The sequence below is a fragment of the Antechinus flavipes genome, chromosome 5 (assembly GCF_016432865.1).
Source record: "Antechinus flavipes isolate AdamAnt ecotype Samford, QLD, Australia chromosome 5, AdamAnt_v2, whole genome shotgun sequence".
Lineage (NCBI taxonomy): Eukaryota > Metazoa > Chordata > Mammalia > Dasyuromorphia > Dasyuridae > Antechinus > Antechinus flavipes.
The window spans coordinates 44,529,489-44,556,336 of NC_067402.1; the positions used below are offsets into that span (position 1 = coordinate 44,529,489).

Genomic DNA, 26,848 nt, shown 5'->3' on the forward strand with positions numbered 1-26,848 from the left:
TTTACACATGGGGAAATTTAGGAGTTACCCAATGTTACAAGTACCTGAGGCAGGATTTGAACTTGGTCTTTGGGACAGCACTCTATCCTTTGCATCATCTAGGTGCCTCTTAAATACTATTTTAATGAATACAAAGTCCTTCAAAGATGGCATTATAGGAAACACACTTGGTGAAGCTTTGAATAGAAGCTAAAGGAACAAAAACTCCAAATTGTCACTTTAAAGGAAGACAATTTCAGACACATTGATCAAATTGAATATAAATTTTATTCAGGGAACACAATTCTTCCCTATAAATTTCCTTTGCAAATAAATCAAAAAAATACTTCAAGCAAAATAAAATAATCTGGATGTGTGCTTTATTGTTCGAACACCATGATCAGCGATAGCAAACATTCATATGGCGCCCACAGGGTGCAAGCCCCTGTAGAGGCAACAGGCACTACAGGGTTTTGTCATTGTTGGGTAGGCTTGGTTCTCTCCCTCAGGGAGTTTGTGATTGTAATTTACAAGGCAACAAGTAAAACCGACCCTAACAATTAATATCCACAAGTACACACACACACGACACACACAAGCATACGCACAATTTTCCAATCAGCCAGGGTAAAACTTGATTTTAGGCTAAATTCATTAGGTTCTATAAAAAAATCAAGATTCTAAAAGGAAAGTCCTTCTGAAAGTATCCAAGCTTTCACTAAGAATCGCTTCCCCTCTAGGGATTCTCCGATGAGAAGAGTGGTCCATTAAGAACCGGCTTGTCCACCATCTCCACAAAACATCTCTGCTGGGATTCACATGGAGACCTCTCCAGTTCTAGCACAGTGATGTTGTTCGGGGCAGACGTGACCAGGATGTGTCTCGGAACGTAAAGAGTGACCTGGGGGCCCCGGCCCGGCCAGTAGCGGCCAAGGTTGAAACCATTGATCCATATCTGTCCCTGCAAAAAAGAGAATAGGCACTGTCAAAGTCTACTCAAGAAGGGAACTGGCTTTCATGAGGACCATGAGGCTGTTCCTGGCGGCCATCTCTCAGCAGCCAAACGCAGTTCTTCTTCCTGATGAGACGATTCAAACTGAGGGCGATAAGAACTCCAACTGTGCACCACCCCCCGGTTGGCGGATGAGGCTGTGAGCAAGGTATCCCGCTGAAGGCACGAACTCCGGAGCCATTCCACCAAAAAATAAGTGAATGCATTTGGCGTTACCTCGACTTCAGAGTAACAATGGTTCGTGGCCAACCTTGAGCCACCAGATACAAGGCCACCCTCAACAATCTTCCTGAAAGTTACTCCCTTGTCCCAGGAACTGGGATAGATGCTCTCCTGGACTTTTCTGTGTCCAAACAGATCAGAAACTCTGCCTCCTTGAAAGACCCAAGTCAAACTTGCTGATTGAGAAGACATTTTACCTCCTATTCTCCCTTCCTAGAAGAGCTGATTGGGCACACCTTTATAAAGGAGGTCCATCCATTATCCCTTTGAGGCAAGGCTGACAAGTATTATAATCCCCTTCTTACAGATGAGGAAGATTGAGACTGAGCCAATTTTACCTACTCACAAAGACACCTTCCATCATTGCTTCTACTTCCTCTCCTTTCACTCATTCTCAGTCCTTTGCAATTGACCGCTAAATTTATCACTCCACTTAAACTGCCCTCTCCAATGTTATAAATATCATTTATTTTTTTACATTATTATAGCTTTTTGTTGACAAAACATATATATGTGCATGGGTAATTTTTCAACTTTGATCCTTGCGAAAACTTCTATTCCAATTTTTCCCCTCTTTCTCTCCATCCCCTCCCCAAGATGGCAGGTAGTCCCATGCATGTTAAATGTTAAAATATGTTAAATCCAATATATGTATACATTCAATAACATTTAAAATGCTAAATTTTAATAATGAAATTGGAGCAAACCTGAATTTAAATCCAAGCTCTGACACTTATCAGCTGTGTGACAATGAACAAGTCATCTGATAATTGCCATTTCGTTCCATTTTCTCATCTGTAAAATCTGTAAAAACTGCCTCCATACAGTAGTTGTGAGAATCAAATGCAATTTGTAATGCACTTAGCAGAGTTCTTAGCACACAGAAGGCACTATGGAAATAAACTATTATTGTATTATCCTTTTATCCAATAGCCTTTCTCATCCCTCCCTGGAAGAATGTTAACACAATTTACTCCCCCCTGTTAGTCTGATTCTCCCAAGTTTTCAAAAACGATAACTATTGTTGACTAGCCTCTATCAGGGAAGGCAACTTACATTTTGTTAATGCATTAGATTTTCAATTTCCTTTGCTGACCTTTCAACTATAGGAATCCCCCCTATACTTTCTCTTCTTTCTATGTATGTTCCCTCTCAATTTGTATTTTTATCCTGAGGTCCGTGACTTCATTTTAAAACTATCTTAATAACTAGTTCAATATAGATTGTTTCCTTTTTAATCCTACATATTTTATTTTAAATATTTAAAAACATAACCCGAAGAAGGCGTATAGAGGCGTCACCAAACTGCTAAAGGGATCCATGGCCAAAGAATAAGTACGCCTTTCATCAATCAGCTGCCCTGGGTTCAATGATCATCTCCATGCTGATAACTCCCACAGTCCTGCATCCAATCGGAGGCTCTTTCCTGAATCCTGCACTACCAGATGTTTGATCCTTTCAAATAGAATGTCTTGTTGGCATCTCAGACTCAACATGTCCAAAGAGAATCTCCCATTAGCATCTCTCCATCATGTTTCTCTGTGTCTATTGAGGGCACCAGTACTTAGGTTTGCAATCTCGGGCATCCTCAACTCCCTTTCCTTCCCTCATCTTTCAATCAATTGCTAAAACTGTCGATTCCGCTATCTTCAATGAAATGTTCTCTCCCCACCCTCCTCTCCATTCACAGCCAAATGGCTCAAAATATCCTCACCTCTTACCAAGACAACAGTCTCCTAATAGGACTCCTGGTTTTGGATCCTGCCCTTTCCAATCTTTCCTCAGCATAACTAATAAGAAGATCTCTCTAAAGTTCAAGTATCATCTTGCCATTTTCTGGAAAAAAACTTTCAGTGACTTCTTCATGGCACAAACGGACCGTATATAGCCTTCATAACCTCCCTTCAAAAGTTCATTTCATTCTTCTTCGCACAATACGTGTTCTATACTTCTCAGACAATCCCATACATAACTGTCCACATGTTGGATTCTCCAAAAGAATGGAAGCTCTCTCACTACAGCCACAGATACTTTCTCCCTTCATAGCCCTAGTGCCTTGTATATTACTATCAATACAACTATATTACTGTCTCGTAATAAAAACCTGTGGGGTGACTAGTGTCAGAGGCAGGCCTCAATCTCCATTTTCTTCAAACTCCAGATCGTGAATTCTTTCTCCCCAAGCAGAAGGTATGGAAGGGTTGCCATCTGCCTCCTAGGCTGGGACAAGGAGTGGAGGAGGATACACATCTTTCAAAATACCATCTATCACCATGGTTACCTGTCCTATGAGAGTCAATGATCTCATTATTTACGTGGCAATGGGGGCTGAGAAATTGGTGATTAGAAACTGGCTGTTGGGGCTCAGTCATTTAGAAAAAAAATTAAGTTTCACAGTGTGAGGATTCTGAGAAGTATTTGTCTTGCTTCTGCAGGAGAACGTGCTATCTTGATCCATGCTGAAAAGGTGTGCACACTGATAGTTTTTATCACTTTAAAGATCTGCCTGTGGCTTGTTTTTGCATTCGTGGAGGGTGGAGGTGCAAAGGAGAAAGAGCAGTCACCCCACTCTTTCGGTCAAGAGGAAAAGACCTCTGGGGAGGGAGACACAAACTGGAAATGCCCTCGTCCAAGAGAGTAGAATGAGGGGCATCTTCTCTGGGTTACAAAGACTGAGGACTTTGCTTTAACCTGTCTTTGCCATTACGGCAGCCAGGGATGGCTAAGGGCAGAGTCTGGGTCTGGCATTTTATCTCTTGGTTTTATGCTGTCCCTCCCCTGGGAATCATGCATTTCAGAACTGGAAGAATTCTTAAGAGAAATGTCTCATGACTGAGGGGAGGAGTTGAAAGGGCTTGCCCGTGTCTATGGTCAGTAACTGAGGCTAAACTGCCTTCAGTTTCTTCAATGATAAAATGAGTTGAATGGGATTGATTTCTCTCCCTTCTTTTTTTTTTACTCCTTCTTCCTCCTCCTCCTCCTCCTTTTCCCTCCCTTTTTTCCCACTCTTCCTTTCTTCTTTTTTCCGCCTCTGTCTGTCTCTTTCTCTTTTAACAAAGGGTAGGAATGCAAGAGGTGGAAGTGAGAAAATAAATCCTTGCAAATTGAAAAATATTTCTAAGTTTTAAAATAGAGGCAGTTGCCTTAGCAGATGTGACATCAATAAAAATCACAAGTCAGATTAAAAAAAAAAAATCACACTATTGTTTCATATTCAGTTTGAAATCCACTAAACCCACCCCATCTAACCACATCTTTCACTTGAGGAGGTGATTTTTTGAATCCAATTGTAAAACTTTATATTCTTCATTTCATCTTCATAGATTCAATGACCTCACTTAACATAAAATATCATCATAGGTTCACTGTCACAGCTGGAAGGACTTAAAACCCATTCAAGCCATGAACTTGCTTTTAAAAGTATTTTGATGACTATTGATTTTTTTTCTTCTTAAATCTATTTTCTTTTACTAAATATTTTCTAATTACAGATAACTTTTTTAACATCCATTTTTTAATATTTTGAGTTCCAAATTCTCTCCCTCCCATCCTGAGTTAAGGCAAGCAACACGATACTGATTCTACGCGTGAAGTTGGGCAAAACATTTCCATGTTAGCCATGTTGCAACCCCCCCTTTCTCCCCCTCCACCACTACACACACACACACACACACACACACACACACACACACACGAAGGTGAGAAAAGTACACTCTACCTTCAAAGTAGACAGCATTTTCCATCCTGGGTCCTTTGGAACTGTCTAGGGCTAATTTGAATATAAGGGAACTTATTAACAAGCGGTACTCGGTGCCAAGCCCTGTGCTAAAAGCACTGGACACACAAGACAAGCCGACATCTCCGCCCTCAGAGACCTCACAGTGCCGGCTTCTGAGGCTTTTTCCTTCTCGTGACCCCTTTGCACCTGAGACACTTTTACATGACCCGGGCATACAGGGTCACTCAGTTCCCCCGGCGCCACAGCTTCCCTGGCTCCGCTTTCCCGTTAGTTTTAATATAACTCCTTAGCGGAGAAAAAATGGGGGGGAACCTTACAAAGACGCCTCTTGGGCCGCAGAGCACGAGCTCCAACATGGCGCCCGAGCCTCGACGTCCCTCTGGCACTTAGAAGCAACACCTCAGCCAATGGTCCCTCCGCCCCCGCTGCTTCCCCCGCCTTTAGCACGTCGGCCAGAGAACGCGCAGGCGCCTTTCAGAATTAGAGCCGCTTCCAGACGGTTCCGGGCCCAATCAATCAGCAGCCTGGGGCTGGGCCTGAAGCTCTGCTGCCGCCCGCCCGCTCCCCGCTCTCCCCACCGCCTCTCCCGGTTGGGCCCGTCACCACCAGACTCGGTTCTCTCCCCGCCCCCCACGCCTCCCAGGCCCTTGGGGGTGAGTGGCCGGGCCAGGGTCACACAGCCAGGAAGGTGTCCAACTGACTAACAGAGTCAAAGGCCTACGGGACAGAGAGTAGAAGCTTGTCAGAAAAGACAAGTCCTCCCTGGGAGGCAGCAGCAGGTGGTCCAGCAATTCTAGATTAAATTCCCTACACTGATGAAAGCGGGCGTCCGACCATCACTACTGGCTTCCCAATCGTCTCCCGTGCCGCTTGGCCGAGACCCTTCCCAATCTGTCTCCACTCCCACACTTCCGACTCCTCCCGCTCTCCTCCAGAGGCTGAACTCCCCCTACCCCCTCCCGCTCTCCTCCAGAGGCTGAACTCCCCCTACCCCCGCCTCCACGCGGGGCCTGAGCTTTCCCGCTTCCCTTTGTCCTTGGGCCCTCCCCCAACACGTGGCTGCAGCCCCACCCATCCCTGAAACCCTCGCCCCAAGCTCTGAGCCTTTGCTGGCCCTCACTCCCCGCCTTGGGTTACAGTTTCTCCTGCGGCGGCGCGTGGGTGCAGGGACCGCCTGCGGGCGCTCGCGCACGTGGGCACGCTCGCTGTGCTTGGGGGCGTTTGTACACACCCGGACAGCCCATAGGCACAACATGAATATGTGCAGACGTGTACAAAAACCTAAACATACATAAACCCAGATATCCACAATACACCAAATGCCCGTGCACGCGCGCACAAGAACATGGCACATGTGTGCGCACGAGCGTCGTGTGTACAGCATGTAAGTGCACGCGTGCATTCTTTACGTGCATCCTAACACAAACGTACACGTGTAACTGTGTGGATACGCACACATGTATCCGTGTGAATACAGAGGCACTCAGACACATCCTGTCCGAGCCTATTTATATGTAGGGATTCATTCACAAGCCCCACTCCCCCAGAATGGAAATTCCAGGACAGCTGGGGGGCTGGGTTATCTCGGGTCTCATTTCCCCGACGCCCTGCAAGGTGCCCAAAGCCGAGATGAACTCCGCTTGCCCCAAGCCAAGACAAAGAGCCCTCCAGTGGCGGCAGGTATTCTTCACCAGGCATGGGAAACCACAAGCAGAGGGCTCCAAGCCTCCACCTGCGGGCCCAGCTCTATCTGCCCCATCTGAAATGCTGATCGTCAAGATAAGCTGGAAAAGCACCAAGTGTGTGGGCAGAAGCCGCTAACAAATTTTTTCTCCTTCCTGGTCCAACTTCCTTTCCGAGATCATCACCTACCTCTCAAAAATTGGGGAGTCTGAATAGAGTTCGAATAGAAATTCTGGATAAAAAGAAAATAAGTTTGATTGGAAATTCTGGATAAAAAGAAAATACTAAGTTTGAACAGAAACTCTGGATAAGAAAATAGCAAGTTTGAATGGAAATTCTGGATAAAAAGAAAACGAGTTTGAATAGAAACTCTGGATTAAAAGAAAATAACGACCACGGGCGGGTGAGTGCTACGTCGGAGGAAAGAGACTGGGCTCAAGGTTGGTTCTGCCATTAGCTGCCTCCCTGTGGGATCTGGAGGCTTCCCACAACAGAGGCCTAGGTCTCCGTTCACTCCTCTGTGAAAGAAGGAGGCCGAGTTCCAGGACCTGAGCTTCCAGCTCTTCCTCCATGACTCACACGCATGCCCGCCTTTCTGAAGAGGTGATGGAGACAGGGGGAAACCTTCTGACCTCCACACCATAACACGAGTGCCAAGGGCCACAGGATCACAAATGGGGGATGTTCTAAAGTATTTTTGCCCTTAGGTATCTTAGGAAAGATTAAAACATGGCAACTTTAAAACAGTAAATGGCAAAACATTTTAGTAACAATCGATTCTTTTTCTCAGCTTAATCACCCATATAAATCTTAGCCTTCATGTTTATCTCACTGTTCATCCTTATCAGTTATTTCATTCATTAAATCAAAGTTACTTTTTTAGAACCAGTGGATGCAGAAGATGGGGGAGAAGGGGGACAGGACAGGGAGGGGCCAGAAGAGGGGAAGTGGCAGCAACAGGACTGGATCTGTCTGACTAGTCTTTGGAGGGTAAATGGACAAGTTTATGTGTCCAGGATGACATACCTCAAGAGTTATAGAATTTTATACATAAAACATTTCAGAGAGCACGTGATCTAACTCCTCTCTTCTTCTACCTTTTAGTTTTACAAATTCAAAAATGCTTAACTACTAAATCCACACTCAAGGAACAAAGGCAAAGTCTGCTGTGGGAAAGTCAACATTAAGCGTCCTATCACATTTTCACCTCACATAATAGTTTAACAATAATTTCTCATTCTTTAAATCAGGGGTTCTTAACTTTTTTTATATCCTGTGGATCAAAGGTCAAATCAGCAATAACTTATGACCCAAGTTGTTAAGTATTAGTAATCTGGTAAAACTCTCTCCTCAGAATTTTTTAAAAGAAATTAATATTTGAGGGAAATTCTAAATTTCATTTGAATTTAGTCAAAATTTAGCCCCCCCACCCCCCATTTTAAAAGTATTTTTTCCTATTTAATTTTTTTTTCCCCATCCAAGTTCAAGAATCCATTTAGAATCTGTAATTTTCAGTTATCATTAAAACCATTTGGTACTAGTTTAAAAAATAGAGGCTAGTCAATGGGACAGATAAGGTACAAAATATATATAGAAGCAAACAAGCCCAGAAACTAGTGTTTGGCAAACCCAACGATCTCGGGGGCAAGAACTCATTCTACAATGAAAAGTGGTGAGATAGAAACGAGGTACAGACAGAGACAGACATAAAGAGAGAGAGAGAAAGAGAGGAGGAAGGAGGGAAAGAGAGCGCAATATCTTTCAGATAAACTCCAAATGATTATTTGACTTAGGTATTAAGAGTGACATCATATCCATGAAAAAATTACCTGTTAGATCCATGAATAGGGTAAAAGATTTTGACCAAAGAAGAGATAGGCAAGACCATAGAAGGTAAAATGTACAATTTTGATTACATAAAATTAGAAAGTTTCTGTACAAATAAAAGCATATACTTTTAAAATAAGAAAAAATGAATGTAAATAGGAAAAAAAAATTTATATCAAGTTTTTCTGATACCAGTCTCATTTCAAAGCTATCTAGGGGACTGATTTAAATACATATGAATGAGAAATTCCTCAATGGACAGATGTTCAAAGGATATAAAGAGGTAGTTTTGGGAGGTACAAATCCAAAATACCAGTAGCCTTATGACAAAATGCTCTAAACCTACCAGTAATTGGAGAAATGCTATTTAACACAACTCTGAGATTGGCAAAAAGGAAATAAAGAATGCTGGAGGAGCTCTGGGAAAACAGGTACATTCATACACTGTTGATAGACCTGAAAATTGATATAGCTCTTCTGGAAAGCAATTTGGAATTATGCTCCAGAGTCACTAAAGTCTATACACCCATGGACCCAGCAAGACTACCATTGGTTCTATATGTAAAAGAGATCAAAGAAAGAAGAAAAGGACTTATACGTATTTATCCAGCTCCATTTGTGGTGGCAAAGAACTACTGCAGTTTCTGGGGAGATGCCTCCGAGTTACAATCTATACTGGGATGAAATACCACTGTGCCATAAGAAATGACAAAGAGAATGGCTCTAGAGAAACACATGAAGACTTACATGAACCAAAGTAGAGTTAAATAAGAGAACAATGGATAAAACAACAACTTTGGAAGACTTAGAACTCAGCACAACAACAAACCATAGCGTCAGGACTCCAGATGAAACCTTTTACCCACTTACTGATAGAAGGGTCACAGACTCAGAGGAAAGACCGAAACGCATATTTTAGGGGTGGGAATGGGGAATGAGGGAATGGTGTGACATGGCCAAAGCAGGGATTTGTTTTGTTTGACTATACATATTTATAACCAAAGTTTTTATTGGGAATGAGAGGAAAAATAGTGCAGATATGAAAACAAAATAAAATGTAATTTTAAAAGGAATCCGTTTTAAACCAATATTGACAAGATAAACACACTTCAAAGGCTACATATGGAGCTTTGTTTAAACAGAAAAGGAAAATGCCCAAGCCCCAAGTTGATCATACCTTGGTCCAGCCGGGAAACTGGATAAAGGTGTCCTGAGGAAAGTCGGGAATTCCAGAAGGAATGGAAAAATGACCAACATAAAAAGATGGGAGAGTTGAGTTGGAAGTAGCGTTGCTGGATGTCACCTCTTCCAGATAGGAAAGCATTTCATTCTGCAGATCCAATGGGAACATCAACCAATCTTCGAGCACATCTGACCCAAGGGTTAAATTGGTAATCAGACCCTAAAGAAAAAATTAGAATAGCAAAAAAAAAAAAAAAAAAAAAAAAAAAAGATGCAGGCAAATGGGAAAAAAAAATAGTAAGTTTCTCTGATAATGGTCTCATTTCAAAGCTATCTAGGGAACTGATTTAAATGTATATGAAAATGAAACAGGAAAAAGTTAAAAGTCTCAAGAGTCGCATGACTGAGTCCATATGCAAAATGATGTCCAAGATAAATTAGAATTTCTGCCATGTGGTACAATTGATAGAGAAGCCAGAAAGATTTGAGTTCAAGTCTTTTGAAGCACACTAGCTGTTAATCTCAGATCTTCTAGGCATTTCTCTAGAATTATATACCTCAAAAGGTGAGTGTGAGCAAGTCATTCATCGTGCTGAAGCGCAAGGCTGAGTAGAAGTCTCCTCCTCTGGAAGCCCACTAAATCAATGACCTCACTAGCCCACTCTATCCCCTAAAAATCTAAAATCTACTACTTCCCTTTCTTGCAAAAGGCACTAAACTAATATGCAAATCAATAAAATGCAAAATAAAGTAGATACATAATAATAACTTCAAAATATATAATTACAAAATCTATTACACAATATAAATGTATTACAGTATAAACATATCACAAAGTATAAATAAAAATACATTTCTAATTATAATAGAAACAAAATATATACAAATATTAACATATGCAAAATATATAAATAATACATCTGAATAGAATACATAATGTATTATAATACATTTACTTATATGTGTAAGTATATTATAAATATAGGTCATGTTTATAAATTCATCATATTTATCAATATTAAGAGAAACAACAATGCATAGATATGAATATATACAAACAAAATATATAAATAACAAATATGTATTAATAATATATATCTTATCTGTAAGCTCAAGGCCAAGGACTATCTTGGTCATCTTCCTAAGCCCAAACTCCTTGTGCACTGAATACATCATACTTATTAATAAAAAAAAAATACCACATTTCTATGGTATTTTAAAGTCAGTGAGAGTAATCTGTCATTCAACAAGCACTTATTATCTATCAGGTATCATGCCAAGGGCAGGGAATACAAATGCAAAGAAAGACAATTCCTCATTTCCAAGAATGCAAAGAAAGACAATTCCTCATTTCCAAGAATATAGGTTATCAAGACTGCTGGAACTCACATTCACAGAGCTTGCTAAGTTTTACAAATATTTTTATTTTATATAAATATTTTATTAATATTTTTTAATAATTAAAGGTTCCTAAAGCACTTGACATGAATTCTCTCATTTGATTCTCATAACCCCTGTAAGAGGTAGATGCTATTATCATCCCTATCCTACCAATGATAAGACTGGTAGGATGATGTGACTTGCTCACACTCACATAATAAGAAAATATCTGAATCAGCAGTTGAACCCTTCTTGGTTACAAACCAGCATTTTAGGAACCACACCAAGGTCCTTCATGGTGCAACAAAAAAGAGCACTTTAAGCAACTCAGGAAAGCCATTGTTTTTCAGGTTTTCAGGTTTTTCAGGTTTACTAACTAGCAGACACAACCACAGTGGACTGGCTTCCTCCCTTTGCTTCCTTCCACCCTAAAATTTAACTCAAAAACAAGTTGGACATTCTGTACTCACTGTTCAACTTTCCTATTATCTCAAGAGCAAAATAAAAATTTCAGAAACACACCTTCAAAATGGCAAAAACAGATGTTCCCCGGGGAAAGAAAGGTAGAAGGTAGATTCTTTAATGCTCAGTAACTGGAGGATGTCCAGAATGTCCTGTCAACCTCCTGACCCTCAATTCTGGTCAGAGAACCAAATAAATATCCAAAGGCTAGTGTCCCTCAAGTTACCAGGCATGGACCACAATGTTGTCAAAATGGATTGGGCTTAAAGACAAGAACTGAGATGGGGCAAAATCCAGTGGAGTACATTGCTGCTACTGAGACTCAAAAATAAGGAAGACCACCCCCATTTTAGGCTCATCTGGCCATATTGGAGAATGAGTGATTGGACAATCATCTTCGTTTCCATCTTGGTTCTCAGCTCCAGGCCAGTTGACTTGGTTCAGCAAGTTCTCCCAAATTTAGATGATTTTGCAAACCTAACCTTTATCTGCAAGAGCTTCTTTTGAGTCTTAGATAGGCAGCAGATTTGGGGTCAACAGCTGTGGGTTCAAAGCCCAGGTTTATCACTTCGTGCCTTCAAGATGGGCACTTTCTTGGGGTTTCATGTCTCTTCTCTATAAAAATGAGGAAGGTAGGGCGTGAAGTACTGAATCTATTGTTCTTTGACCCGTTCCATAAGTCTGAGAACACAGCTAGGATTTCCTTTGGTGTGGATTTAATTAAGCTTCCCAACTCTGCCTCTGAAGATTCATTATCGCTAGCATGGTAAATGGCCTTGTGTCATGACCATTAATACACACACACACACACACACACACACACACACACCCCTCTCACAAGGTTAAGTTGACCAACTGGGGACACAGAATAAGACGTATATGTCTTGGTCATGGCCAATGTTTGAAAAAAAAAATAGTGGCTGAAAGATAGCAGTCACTTTTTTTTTTATAAAGAAAAATAAGGTGAGAAAATAGATTTTTGTTCATTAAAAATATTACACTTAAAAGGAAATAATGTCATGTTTAAATAAAACATTTTCCTTAAGGAATTGCATGTTAGTGATATACTATTTTTTGTCATTTAAGACTATCTTTGCTTTGGTTTAATGGATAGAAAAGTTGGAGTTTGGGTTTTCCTAACTAGGTTCAAGCTTGGATATTGGCTATGTGACCTGAGCTATGGATTTAAGCTGCAGAGAAGGTGCCCAGTTGAATTATTCAGGTGTTTCCTCAGCTGAGGATTTCCTATGCTACCGAAATTACGGATATTTAGGATGATCTCTTTATCCTCACTCTGCCCCCATTACTCACAGGCCAGGATGAGCATGGAGTCCTGGGGTGTGGAAGCCTGGGAGAGCCCAGGCTGGCTCTGTCAAAAGGGAAAGACTTCCAGTGAGTGTATGACCAGCGCTCCCTGAAGACAGGAGGCTCATTACCTAACAGCTAGCTGCCAGGGAATGAACTTTTTAACCGTGTCAATCAGGAAACTCTGTCCCTCCTACTGTGAACACATCCTAGAGCTCTGAACCTCCTGGAGTTTTATCGCTGTGTGGATAGGTCTGTGCGGCTTCTGGGATGGGCCATGTCACACCCTAGAACTCTTAAGGCAAAAACAGTCACAAGAGTTGGGCAACAAAAGACCCACTGCAGATATTCAGTCAGATACTGAATCTGTCAATAAGCATTTATTAGGCATCTAATATGCGCCAAGCACTGTGCCAAGTGCTGGGATGGAGTCACAAGATGACTGAATGGTTGTTCCCCCTTGAATGACCAAACAAGTTCCTCAAATGCTTTTAAGATTACCTTGAAGTCATTGATATCCTCTCCAAAGTTGATTCTCCCCATGTTTTCTACAAGCACATCTAGGATGTCACCAGCTTCCCCAGTGATATTTATAGAGAGCACCCTGTTTCTCTCCAGAATTCCCTGGGAAACCTACAAATTCAATGTCAGTTAAGAAATAACTCAATCACAAAGATCCAACTGGATCCCCCAAACCTCCCCCCTTCTTGGTATTCTACTCAGCTGCTACCTTTCAGTCACTCTTCTAGGGAAACAGGTGGCTGAACAGACCTAAGCACTCCTAGGTTTAATTCAAAAAACAGAAATAGACTAATTTCTCTAAAATACGGAATACTACAATCCCACAAATAATATAAACATCAAACTTGATTTAAGGACAACAATTCAAATGGGTTTGCAAAGCATATGACCAATACAAAGCCCCCATGAGCTTTGTAATGCCCCTACTATGAGATGGACATAACAAATATTCCCATTTTAAAGATCAGGAAAACCGAGACTCATGGAAATTAAATGAGGTGCCCATGGTTGCAGAGTTAGCTAAAGATGGAGCTCCAAATATACCAGTTGCAGGAATCAGTCTTTTTGTATCTAATTAAAGTTGGACTAGGGAAACCTCTAGGTATAGAGAATAGTTTTTAAAGAACATATAGAAATGAAAAAAGGAATGATGAATTCTCTATGAGAGAGATTAACTGTGTTCAAGACTAAGAAAGTGGGAGTAGCTAGGAAAAAAAAAAGCAAGCTGACATCAAATTATAGAGTTTTAACATGAAACTAAGAGAGACAGTAAAGGATTTTGAGAGAATAACACAATTAGATTTTAAGAAGATCATTTAGACAAATATGTGAAGAACAGATTGGAAAAGAAGAAGACTTGAGGTAGGCAGGCAGACAAACTAATAACAATAGTCCAGGCAGGAGGGTAAGGAGGCCTGGCCTGGGACGGGAAGGAGAATATGAGTGGATACAGGAAAGATCAGGCTTGGCAGCTGGGGACCTGAATGAGTGGGAAGACAGTAATGTCCCCGATAGAAATAAGGAAGCTTCCAGGAAGGATGGGTTTAGGTGGGGGGTGAATGATGAGTTCTAATCCTAGAAAATGCTGAATCCAAGTGGCAACGGGGCAGGTGAATCCATAAAGGCTAAGAGTATCTATCTAAAATTCCTTCTACATTTTTTTTGTGCAGAAGACTTCACTCATCTTCGTAGCCCAGGAAATGGAAGAAAGAATAAATCCAGCAAAATCTCAACAAGGAAAAAACGTGCACAATTCTTACCCCATTCACAGAAACATAGGCACGGTCATGGACTCCGCCTAAGGGTGAAGAAAGAAGCACCGGTTCACTGCAATTTTTAGGAAGTATTGTTCGGTACAGCACAAAGCCAAAATACTGGAGGAAAAGGAGAGAAAAATCAATAAATCTTGCAATGAATTTTAAGTTAACACTGAGTCATAATGTATTGTAAAAGTAGCCGATCAATAAGCACTTATTAGGAACTTACTGTATATGAGACACTAAATATTTAACTTTTATGTTATGTATCATCAGGGGATACATGTCCACAGACAGCTATATACAAGTAAGTTAGTGTGGCCTTTTTAGTTTTTATGGGGAGACCAACAGCTTTAACCAAAATCTTAATCCTTTCCTTAGGGACTCACTTTTATTTTATTGAGGTTCAGCCTGAATTTGAAAGAGGGATGTCTTACTGGTTTAGTGTGAAAGGTTCTTTATATGGCAAGTTTAGGAATAAAAGCAGAAGAGGCAAAAAACGAATTATTCTCTGCATTGTAGAAGTTCTGATAAGACAGAATTGTGTAGAAATTGAACTAGACTTATACAAAAATACAAGCCAATTTCCAGTCTAATGGTGAAAAGATAATGTTGTCCGGAAGCCAAATTCACATATTAACTAAAAAGCAATTCTCAAAAGAAGGCAAGCTATTGACACTTAAATGAAAAAAATGTTTCCCAGTAGTGTCTGACTCTTCACAACCTTATTTCTTGGCAAATATATTGGAATGCCACTTCCTTCTCCAACTAATTTTACAGATGAGGAAATTGAGGCAAATGAGGTTAAGTGACTTGCCAAGAGTCAACACAAGCTAGTAAACCTCTAAGGACTAGATTTGAACTCAGGAAAATTGAATTTATTTGTATGCTATCTACCATACCATCTAGCTGTCTCTCTTTAAGAATGAGAGAAATCCAAATTAAAATAATTCAAGTTCTATCTTATATCCTTCAGACTGGCAAAAATATCAAAGAAAGAAAATGATCACTGCTGTAAAGGATACGAAGGGATGGACATAATAATCACATATTGGTAGAATTGTAAATGGATCCAGACATTTGCAAAAGCGATTTGAAAATATACTTATAAAGTCAGTAATAGCTCATCCCTTTTGACATAACAAAATCATGGCTAAATCTATACCCAAAGAGATCCAAAAAAGAGGAAAATGGACTGTATAATAAAATATTCCTAGCAACCCATCTTATTACCACAGGGCACTGAGAAACCAAGATGCCCAGTAGCTAGATAAATGATGGTGTGGAAAAATAACGGAATACTATCGTGCTCTAAGAAATGATAAAAGTGATGTTTCTTGGTTTCACGGAAACCTGGGCAGGAACCAAAAAACAATGCATACAATAACATTATAAAGAAAAATTTCCAAAAACTTAAGAATTCTAATCAATGCGAAGAGCAACTCTGATTCTGAAAGACTGATAAGGAATCAGTTTACTCATCTCCAGGCAGAGAAGCGTCTTAAGAGTTCAAGATTAGACATACACATCCAGGCATTATCTGATGAAACAAACTATTTGGAAAAGGAGGGAAGCTTTAAGAAGCTATGGTTTTATGACTGCTTTGTTATCCAGGGTATCTCAAGCTCTAGTAGCTTAAAACTGTACTTTCAGGATACTTTATATGCAAATTAAACATTTTACACATATCCTGGTTCAACAGAAAAGTGCAGAAAACAAACCTCCAAATCAACTCCCCCAGTCCTCCCAAACTCCTAAAATGAATGAACATTTCCTCCGAGACTAAGGGTTCTTAACTGTTTTTGTGTTGTGGACTCCTTGGACATTCTGGTGAGGCTTATGAACCTCTTCTCAAAATAATGTTTTAAAATGTATAAAATAACACACGGATTACAATCTTTTTTAAAAAAATCTATCAAAAGCCAGCTTCTCAGGCTTGCGGGGAAGAAGCCCGTCACCCTACAAAATTCTTTTGTCATATTCACAAAATATGTCACAACATTAAAATGAGCCGCCAACACTCCAACCGCACTGATGGAGAACAATGTCTAAAGGGACTTCTGGCACAGAGAGGAAGATGCTGTAATACCTGCAGAGCCATAACCCAGTCCTCAGAGACAAAGAGGGGAAGTCCCTTCGGGTTTGTGGCAGAGGGCACAGGAACTGACTATGCTAAAGGCATTTATTTCTTACTTAACTCAATTCTACAAATATATATTTAAGCATCTACCACATTTAAAGTATAGTGCTAGGTACTGGGGGAAACAAAGAAATGTCATAGATTTCAATGGAAAGGATCTCAGAGATCAACACTCTCATTTGACAAAAAGGGAAACTGAAGTCCAGAAAGATAAAAGGAATTTTACCCAATTTACCAGGAATAAATACTTCCATCAAGTCTGCTGATTTCAATTCTAATGTTCTTTTTATTGCACCAGGATGCCTCCTCCTACCCCAAAGTTTTGTATTTTTGCTCCCACTCAGAACTAGCCATTTTTGTGATTTGGGTTCCACTGAGATCAAAAGTACTTGTAGAGGACCTCAGAAACATGGTAAATTACAGAGAGTCCCTTTAAAACCATATCCTGAGAGCTTCCATTTTTGTCCAATAATTTAATAGTATCAGTTTTGGATGACTCTTTTCAACAATTTTCTCAGGCCAATTCCAATAGACTTGTGATAGAGAAAGCCATTTGCATCCAGAGAGAGGTCTCCTATGGGGACTGAATGTGGCTCTGAATATAGTATTTTCACCTTTTTTGTTGTTGCTATTGTTTGCTTGTTTTTGCTTGTTTTTTTCCTTTTTAATCTTATTTTTCTTGTGTAACCCGACAAATGTAGAAATATGCTTAGAAGAATTGTTTAACCTATATTGGATTACGTGCTGTCTAAGAGAGGAGGGTGGTGGGGAAGAAGGGAGAAAATTTTGGAACACAAGATTTCGCAAGAGGGAATGTTAAAAACTCTTTGCATGTATTTAAAAAAATAAAAAGCTATTATTAATAAAATAAAAGCATCACAGTTTTATGGGAAAAGATCTAAGCTTGGCACGGTGTATAGCTATTAGAAGGTGTTCTATATTATCCCAAAGTGGTTAGGACACCACTTCACCTGATCTTCATAAAAGGTCATCAAGGAAACTGGGGCAAGTATTTTACCAGTGGGGAAACAAGAGATTAAGTCACACAAGCAAGCAATGACAGAGCAGATCAAGAGGGGCCTGGCTTGTTTATCTCAGTCTTGACAGGAATAAGATCGATGATATGAAGGCACTGAGAATGGTCAACAGCACTGAACCAACACACAAGACCATACTATTGTTACCAGGGCTCTTCCTGAAAGGGTAAACAAAGCCAGGATTCCCCGCATTGCCCTACCTCCTAGACACATACATCCAGGTATGTTAAAAATCACTCTCCTCCAAAATTTTTTTTAACAAAACAAATTTTTTTTAATTTAAGAAATTAATTTTTTAAAAAGAATAATGTTCCCCCTTTGTCTCTGAATAAGTGAAACATATAGAGAGACAGTCAGGTACTTCAGGAGTCAGGAGGATCTGACTTCAAATTAGGCCTTAGTGAAGTAGAAATATGTTTAGGAGAAAGAGGTGAGATTTATTTTGACATATAATATCAATAGATATTATATCCGTATCTAGTATGGAGATGTCTGGCAGGAAAATGGACATCATGGAACAAAATTAGGGATTATCTGCCAACAGAGGATAACTGAAGCTAGGGAAATAGATGAGACCGACCTGGAAAATGAATTTAGTGAAAGAAGGTCAGCAACCATTCATGTAAACAAGGAGCAAGAGGAGAATCAAGGAAGAAGAAAAGACCATGGAAATGAAAGAATGAGAGATCAGCATGAAGGAAAGAGACAGAATCAAATGCTACAGAGAGGTCACGAAGGTCTGTGGCCAGAAAAAAAGCCCAACGGCCAGTGGTACGTGACAAGGGGCTTTCAAAAGATCAATGAGGATGAAGGCCAGACTCCTAGGGTTAAGGAGGGGGTAGGTAGGAAGTGAGAAAAGTGGAGGAAGCAAGTCTAGACTACTCTACCTACAATATTTATAGTGAAGGGGAACAAAGATGATACTATAAAGGTGTAGGAAAGTCAAGGGAAGGGTTTGTGTTTTTTAAATTTTGTTTTTCTTGCTTTTAGGATAGGAGAGATCTGAGCATTTAAAAAAAAAATTTAATTGATCAGTTGTTTTTTAGGTACAGAGGAAGAAGCCATTACAGAGAAAGAAAATAAAAAGGAGAGAAATAACAAGCAATGTTAAAGAGACAACATGAGATGGAATCAAGAATATAAGTGGAAAGGTTAATCTGGAAAGGAAGAAAGGCACTTCGTCCTTTGAGACAAGCTGCAAAGAATATAAATGAAAACAGAAAAAGGTTTCGAGGTTCCCAATAAACATAGAGAAAAGCATGATAAGAGTTGGGGGTTCTAGAAAAGAGATTTCGAGCTGCCACTGTAGAAAGCATGACAAGATCATCCATTGATGGATTTAGAGCTAGAAAGACCCCCCCAAGTCCAATCTCTTCGTTTTAAAAATGAGAATACTGAGGCTTACTTACCCCCAGATCTCACAGGTAGTAGCAAAAGTGGCTTTTGGAGCCACTTATGGCTCTAAATCTGTCACTTTTCCTACCTAGTGGAAGTGAGTTAGCATGAATTTATAGGGGATCCATTCAGCACAGATTCATGACTTCCTCTAGTAATATATTCATTATTTTCTGAAGAAGAATCAAAAAAGTACATAAATGCCTGTGACTGGGGGCAAAGGGATTTAACGCAAGATGAAAACAGCTAATTCTAGGATCAAACATGTAATGAGAGGGCACTGAAATCAGAATGGGATGACAGACTGGGAAAACATGGGGGAATCAGGGAACTGCAGGAAATGATAAAGAAAAGAAATAGTTTTGTGAGGGGTAGAAGACTGTAGCAATAAGGGAGAATCTTAAAAGTCCAGTGTCTGGTAGATGGGAAGAGATGGGAAAAGATGGTGAGGTCCACTAAGTCACCGCTCCTTAAAGATGCCTTGGATCAGAATGAAACATTAAGTTATAGGAATTAATAAGGCTCAATAACCTGAGAAGTCAAGTATAACAAGGTATCAATCCTATGAACAGTGAAGTCACTCAAGAAGATGGAAAGGGTGGAGATGAACAAAAAACTCTAAGGCACTCTGAAATATATGAATCAAAAAAGAAATCCTAGAAATTGTCATAAAGGATGATTCTGGGGAAGAGAAAAGGATACACAGAGAATTTTAAGCAATAGAACAATAATAAAATTTTATTCTAAAAATAAAATTTATATGATTACTTTACCCAAAATCTGGCTCTCCATTAAAGCCAAACACAGGAAAAAATGAAGCAACACAGACTACAACTGCAAAATGGCAATACTCTGAAGTGTTATTAATAAGTAACTATGTATTGGAAAACGTACCTGTTTCATCTGAACAAATGTTAAGGGGTAAGTGCTGTTGTATGGTCCAGCAGGGCACAAAATATCAAGAGAATCTTGCACTGTATTTACCTGGGGAGGGGAAAAAAAACAGAAACAGATATCCAGTTAATGCCTGCTCATCTTCATAAGTGATACCCAAGTCAGCCTTCAAAGAACTCAATGAATATGACAGAATTTCCAAACATAAAACAAGCCATAGAATTCATTCAACTTCCCAATTGTGTTACTAAAACCTACCACCATTCACTAAAAAATGTAAATGAAAACACTTGTCTAAAATGGACCAAACATTCTACCTACTAGATTAGGAGGTTAAAAAAGAGGGGGAAATCAGAAAATGTAATTTTTTTCTACTTTCCACTTTTCTTAAACTGATTTTTCTTCCCTTTGGGGCAAATGATTTTCAATATTAAGATAGAATATTAATATAATAATAGTCAGGATAAACTATTAAGCACACTCATCATAGTTTCAATGGATCTTTAAGAAAAATCTAAATTCCATTTTGTGTCAAAAATTGATCTATCAATGAAGCAATAAACATTCTTAAGCACCTATGACACGCCGGGCACTATGCTAGGTACTGGAAATAAAAAGACAAAAAATAAAGCTGACAGAGAGAATATGTATACAGGTACTGTCAGTCAATCAGCAATTACTAGACTACTACGTCCTGGGAATTATGTCCAGGTGCTGGGGATAGAAGGACAATGAAAGAAACCATCCCTTCTTTGAAAGACTTATATTCTAATGGGCAAGTTAACAAGGACATATACAAACACAGAGGGAATAAAATAAATATAAATAAAAGAAAGGCAGTTTAGGGCAGCTAGGTGGTGCCACAGTATATAGAGTGCTGGGTTTGGGATCAGAAAGATAAACTCATCTTCACGAGTTCAAATCCAGCCTCAGACATTTACTAGCTGTGTTACCAAAGAGTAATAGGAAGCCACTGAAGGTTACAGTCAGACTTGTACTTGGGAAAAATCACTTTGGGAGCTGTGTGGAGGATGAATTAGGGTGGAGAGAGCCTTGAAGTGGGAAACTGATAGAGGCTATTGAAGCAGTCCAGGCTAAAGGTAAAGGGAGTGTAATGAATGGAAAGGTGGTTGTGTGCGTAATGGCAACTATAGAGATGGTATGGAAGGACAAAGGAGATTCAGCAACTGAGCAGGTACGTGGAGGGAGGAGTCAGGGTAAGGAGTAATTTTTAAACTTGGGAATCTGGAAGAAGGGTAATTCCCTCACGAGAAATAGAATGTTTGGAAGCAACAAAACCTTTCCTAAGCTAACAATTATACAAAACGATGAACTGGAGAAGCCCCTTGAGAAGTGTGATTTAAGATTAAATTTTTTTAAAAAGATTCTTATCAGTTATAGAAACCACACTCCTTCTAGTATGTTGAGCTCTTATATCTGATGCAAGTTAGGGATGGAAAATGTGACAAGCACTCTCTGGGCTTGGCAATTCGAAATCAATAGGAGTCATGAATGACTATACACATAGACACACACACACACACACACACACACATATATGTAACACAGTTTTAAGGTGGTGGAATGCTAGTCAAATTTTGCAAAAGAAACAAACTTGAAAAGTTTTATTTCAGTTTAATACATTTTTGGAGTCTTAAGAAGGGGACAGATGCAAACAACTGAGTTTCTGTGACTCCTTCCTAGCTAAGTGACATAGAAAGCTTTTATCTGATACCATGCTATTTACAATACTAGAGACTCTAAAAATATCTTTTTTTTTCCCCCGATCCATTATGTTTCATAAATATAGGAACTCCTCTTTTAATGATATGATGGACAATTGTTCTGCAACAAAGTGTTGGAAAGCTGTCTAGGACACAGGTAGTGATTTGTCTACAGTCACATGGCCAATAGCATCAGAAACCCGAATCCAGTTTTTCCTGACTCCAAGAACAATGGTTACTCTACTACACCAACCTGTCATATACATTCTGCTAATAAAATGGCATCAGACATATTTTAAACACTCTCATTTATTTCCCTACCCTCAGATTTCCCAACATTTGCCCATCCTCCTAGTAAATATATGCTTATGCCCCTGCTCTCCCCTTGAAAATCCCCTACTTTTATTTTCATAGAAACCAAGTTTAAATATACCCAATTATTCCCCTAGAAAAAAACTGTTCCTATAAAATTAAATGAGATACACCTCCACATTCTTGCTATTATCCATTGTGCTTTTTTTTTTTTTTTTTACCTGCTTCATAGCAACTTTTCCATAGGCAAACTTGGGGGTTGATGGAGGAATAGGTCCTTCTGGTAGTTTTTCAAACTATGAACAGGAAGGGGAAGAAGAAAAAAAAACCAGGTTAAAACCCCAGCAGCAGTATGATAAATATAGTGACAGTGATGTTTTTTAGAAGACATTCTGAAATGAAACACTCTTTTAAGAGAAGGTAAAAAACAAGTTTTATTTCTAACTCATTTCCTCTACAGAGTTCCAGATGCTGTACAAACTTTTTTGTAATGACAAACAATTCTAAGCAGAACAACAGAAATATGGTGGGAGAAATGAGTGCCACAAAAGCAAGAGAAAATACAGAAGGTAAGGAAGCCATCCGATCTTCAAATACGTAATGGATAGGTTAGAACAGATAATCTCAATAGTCCCTTTCAGTTCTACCATTGTGTGGTTGTTATTGAGTATGAAGGTTCAAGTGGGAGAAATATGGTGGAAAAGGAAGCCCTGATTTTTAATTATCTTTTCCTCAAAGCTAGGGCTATAGAATTACTTTATTTCTCCAACATTCTCATCACCAGACAGAAAATATAAAGTTTGGGTGAAAGATGCTTAGTGATACCAATGATGGCTTGTATTCTTGTGAGCCTAGTCTGAACTGGGGATTACTATATGTGATCAGACAGTTTTGGGCTCTAACATTTGTGATCTACGTGACCAAGCGCAAAGTTCAGCCTCACACACTAGAAAATGATGGCATTTGACTCAGTGATATGTGAGGCTCCCTCCTAGCTCTTAATTTCTGATTCTATGATCCCTTCTCCAAATCTGACCAGGAGACAGATAAGAAACTGATGAGAAAGTGTCAAAAGCTCAAAGGATGCTATTTACATCAAGAAAGAATGGAAAAGATCATCTAGTTCAACCCCCTCATTTCTGTACTTCATTTTCCTGGGCATCTCTTTATTATGGAACACGCAAATATTGTAGCTCATCAGCAAAATTCCCACATCTCTGCGATCCCTATGATCTCTATAGGGAACTCTATAAAGAAAGAAATTATCTGTAGCAATAAAGAACTGAAAATCATCAATGAGAATCTCACAGAGTATTGGGAAATCAAGTGACCCAGAGTTCTACAGCTAATAACTACTAATAAACAAGCACTAAACACTTACTGGGTATTAGACCCTGTGCTAGACAACAAAGTTTTTAAATAACTTTTAATTGACAGAACCTATGCCTGGGTAATTTTTGACATTATCCCTTGCACTCTCTTCTGTTGACTTTTCCCCTCCCTCCTTCCACCCCTTCCCCTAGATGGCAAGCAGTCCTATATATGTTAAATATGTCTCAGTATATCCTAGATACAATATGTGTGCAGAACCGAACAGTTCTCTTGTTGCACAGGGAGAATTGGATTCAGAAGAGTTAACCTGGGAAGAAAAACAAAAATCCAAGCAGTTTATATTCATTTCCCAGTGTTCTTTCTTTGGATGTAGCTGCTTCTATCCATCATTTATCAATCGAAACTGAGTTAGGTCTCTTTGTCAAAGAAATTTACTTCCATCAGAATACATCCTCATACAGTATCATTGTTGAGGTATATAATGATCTCCTGGCCCTGCTCGTTTCACTCAGCATCAGTTCGTGTAAGTCTCTCCAGGCCTCTCTGAAATCATCCTGCTGGTCATTTCTTACAGAACAAGAATATTCCATAACATTCATATACCACAATTTACTCAACCATTCTCCAATTGATGGGCATCCATGACAACAAAGTTTTTTAAAAGAGAAAAATGAAATAATCCCTGTTTTCAAGAAGCTTGCATTTTATAGACATGCACATAAATATAAACAAAATATAGTCTCAAAAGTCTTTAGTGCAGGTTTAAGCAATTTAACCAAAATTCAAAATTTTAATTTAAACCAATTTAACAAAATTTTAAGCTGCATTAAGATTTTTGAGATATCCAGCACAAAATAATTGAGGTTTTTTTTTTTTTTGGTGGGGGGGGAGGCTCTAGGAGGTGGAGAGATCAGGAAAAGCCAGTGGTGTTTGCAATGACCTTGGAAGGAAGCTAGGAATTCTAAGGAGGAGAGTAAGGAGGAAGAGCATTTGAGGAGGGGAAGGAAAGGACAGACCCTATGCAAAAAGGAAGATGAGATTATGTATGCATGGTGCCTCAAAATTTACATAACATTTTACATTTTATCTAATTTGAGGCAATTATTACAACCCAATGGGACAACTATCTTCATCTATAGATGGGGAAAACTGAAGTTAATGAGTTGGACATGTCTAAGTTTGTAATCCTAAGGTCCTATTCCCTATTCTTTGCATCTTTTTGAGACCCAGAATTCAGGGTCCCTTATTAAAATGAAAATCTCAAAAGTAATTCTTCAGAAACTTGGTGACCAGTTAAAAGAGACAATTATTGCCAAATGCCATGTGAATAAAACCTGTTCTGCAGAGAACTCCCCTCCCCAAAATAACTATCTACAATTAAACTGAAAACTGACACATACAAAAAGTTACTTCCTACAACCTTCTACGCAGAATAATTCTGAACCTCTGGCTGAAGTGTTAACCATGTCTAGTCAGATTTTCACCCACACGAAAGAGCATTCTTTAGAAACTCAGATGCCATTAGCTAGTCGGCACCTTGAAATGTTGAAGCAAATAAGTCTACCTAGAGTAGTCACTGCTCAGCACTGGTAACCCACCAAGCCCTGGGGTACCAATATCTCCAAGACAGAAAACTGCTAAGTGACACGAGCCTGTCCAATTTCTCCTGGACTCCCTTCTGGGAAGCCCTTCCCCAATCACCCCAATTAATTTACTGTTGATGTGGGTGGCAAGGAGCTGTAGACATTTCAAGTATGACTGTTAATGCTTTGTTAAATTCTTTCTGCCTAAAAGATGGACCTCAAAGTACTTCCATTTTTACTATCTTACATGCTTCTGTGGAAGAGGGCAGGTTTTTTAAAACTCATTTTATAGTTGTGAGATATAGTGAGAAGCCCCAGGCAACTCCTCGGGATCTGTTAATTCTCCTCCCCTTGTGCTTTTCCATGACAGCTTATCAATAGCATCACCATCACAAGATGATAATGGTTCTGTTGTCGTCATAATAACTAAAAAATGATCACTATTATAATAATAGTAATATAATGCTGATAACTAAGAAAACCCCAAATAGCCTCATGAAGAGTCGGACCTGACTGCAATGACTCGATGACAAGGTAGAAGAATGCTTGGGTTTCAGCTAAGAAAGTGTTGTTGTCTCAATGAGGGCCTCATGGGGAGGGGACATCACGATGTGGAAATGAATTGGATTGAAGGAGGCGAGCACAGAGCAAGTCACCCACCTCACTTTCCCCTCCAGAGCCATCTGGGTCCAGTGGCCAGATGGACGACTAGAGATGGCACCGGATGCAAAGGGAGACCTTGGTCTTTTTAAACTAGGGTCTCAATCTGATGCTCTTGAGGCTGGGTAAAAACTGAGGCACGTAAGAAGTCACCTCTTCAAACATTTCCCCGATCCCTCTCCCCTCCCCCAGGAGTTAATTCAATTTCTCTCCTAAAAATTGCATATGTCTATTTATCTGTGTAAATCCTATATTCTCCCAAGAAAAAATATTAATAATTCATATAGCACTTGATTCTTACAACCCTAGTATACAGTATATACTTAATGCAGATTGAATCAAACTGAATTTTTACTCACATCAGAAATAAAAGTTGGGCAACAAGGTATATGAAGGAATAGAGTGCTGAAGACAAAACCACTTACTACCTTGCAAAATTCTGCCTCGTCAGAATCAGGAGAAAAAAACCTATTGCAAATTGGGAGGACTGTGGCTATGGAGTAATTCATCTGGAAAAATCTTGGTACAGGAGCACCTAGATGGCACCATGGCTAGGGCACTGGCCCTGGCGTCAGGAAAACCTGGGTTGAAATCTAGCCTCAGATACTTATTAGCTGTGTGATTTTAGGCAAGCCACTTAACTCTCTTTCCCCACCAAAAAATAAAATATATATATCCTGGGTGTGAGCTTTAGTGGATAGCAAGATCAGTCTAAGTTACTGTAATTAAAATTTGGAAGCCCAAAATGCTTACGGCAGCCAGTGGTTTCACTGGTATGTAGGTAGGAAACTTCTGGGGAGGCACAGGGGCTAGAGGGGGGTGTGGACACTGAGAGATTAAGTCACTTGCCCAGGGTCACACAGTCCGGAAGCATCAGAGGCAGTCTGGGCTGTAATCCAATTCTAATAATAACAGCTAAAAACAGCTGAGATCCATATAGCACTAACTCTGCTCTATATAGCTCTACATAGTCATGAGGCCTTACAGATTTTTATCTCATTTGATTTGATCCTCAAAATGATCCGGGAAGTAGGTTCTATTCCCATTTTACAGATGAAGTAATAATTAAGGCCAACAGAGACCACATGACTTGTTCATTATGGCCAGAATCTTACACTTACATTAATGGAAGCTCATTACGCAGCTCAAGGAAAATGAAATTCTATTCTGTCCTGGATAGAGCAATCAATCAACAAGCATTC

At 39.6% G+C, this 26,848-nt stretch overlaps 1 protein-coding gene across 1 annotated transcript in view; it reads right to left on the reverse strand.

Moving 5' to 3' along the window:
- Positions 1-248: 248 nt before the first annotated feature.
- GLB1 (galactosidase beta 1) overlaps positions 249-26,848 on the reverse strand; it is a 73,469-nt gene continuing 46,869 nt past the window's right edge. The window contains exons 11-16 of the mRNA XM_051961838.1: positions 22,293-22,367; positions 20,036-20,125; positions 14,573-14,686; positions 13,293-13,424; positions 9,640-9,864; positions 249-940 (exon numbers count right to left, since the gene is read on the reverse strand). Of these exons, the coding sequence (XP_051817798.1) occupies positions 716-940; positions 9,640-9,864; positions 13,293-13,424; positions 14,573-14,686; positions 20,036-20,125; positions 22,293-22,367 (861 nt within the window). The 3' untranslated portion in view covers positions 249-715. The remainder of the gene's footprint in view (positions 941-9,639; positions 9,865-13,292; positions 13,425-14,572; positions 14,687-20,035; positions 20,126-22,292; positions 22,368-26,848) is intronic.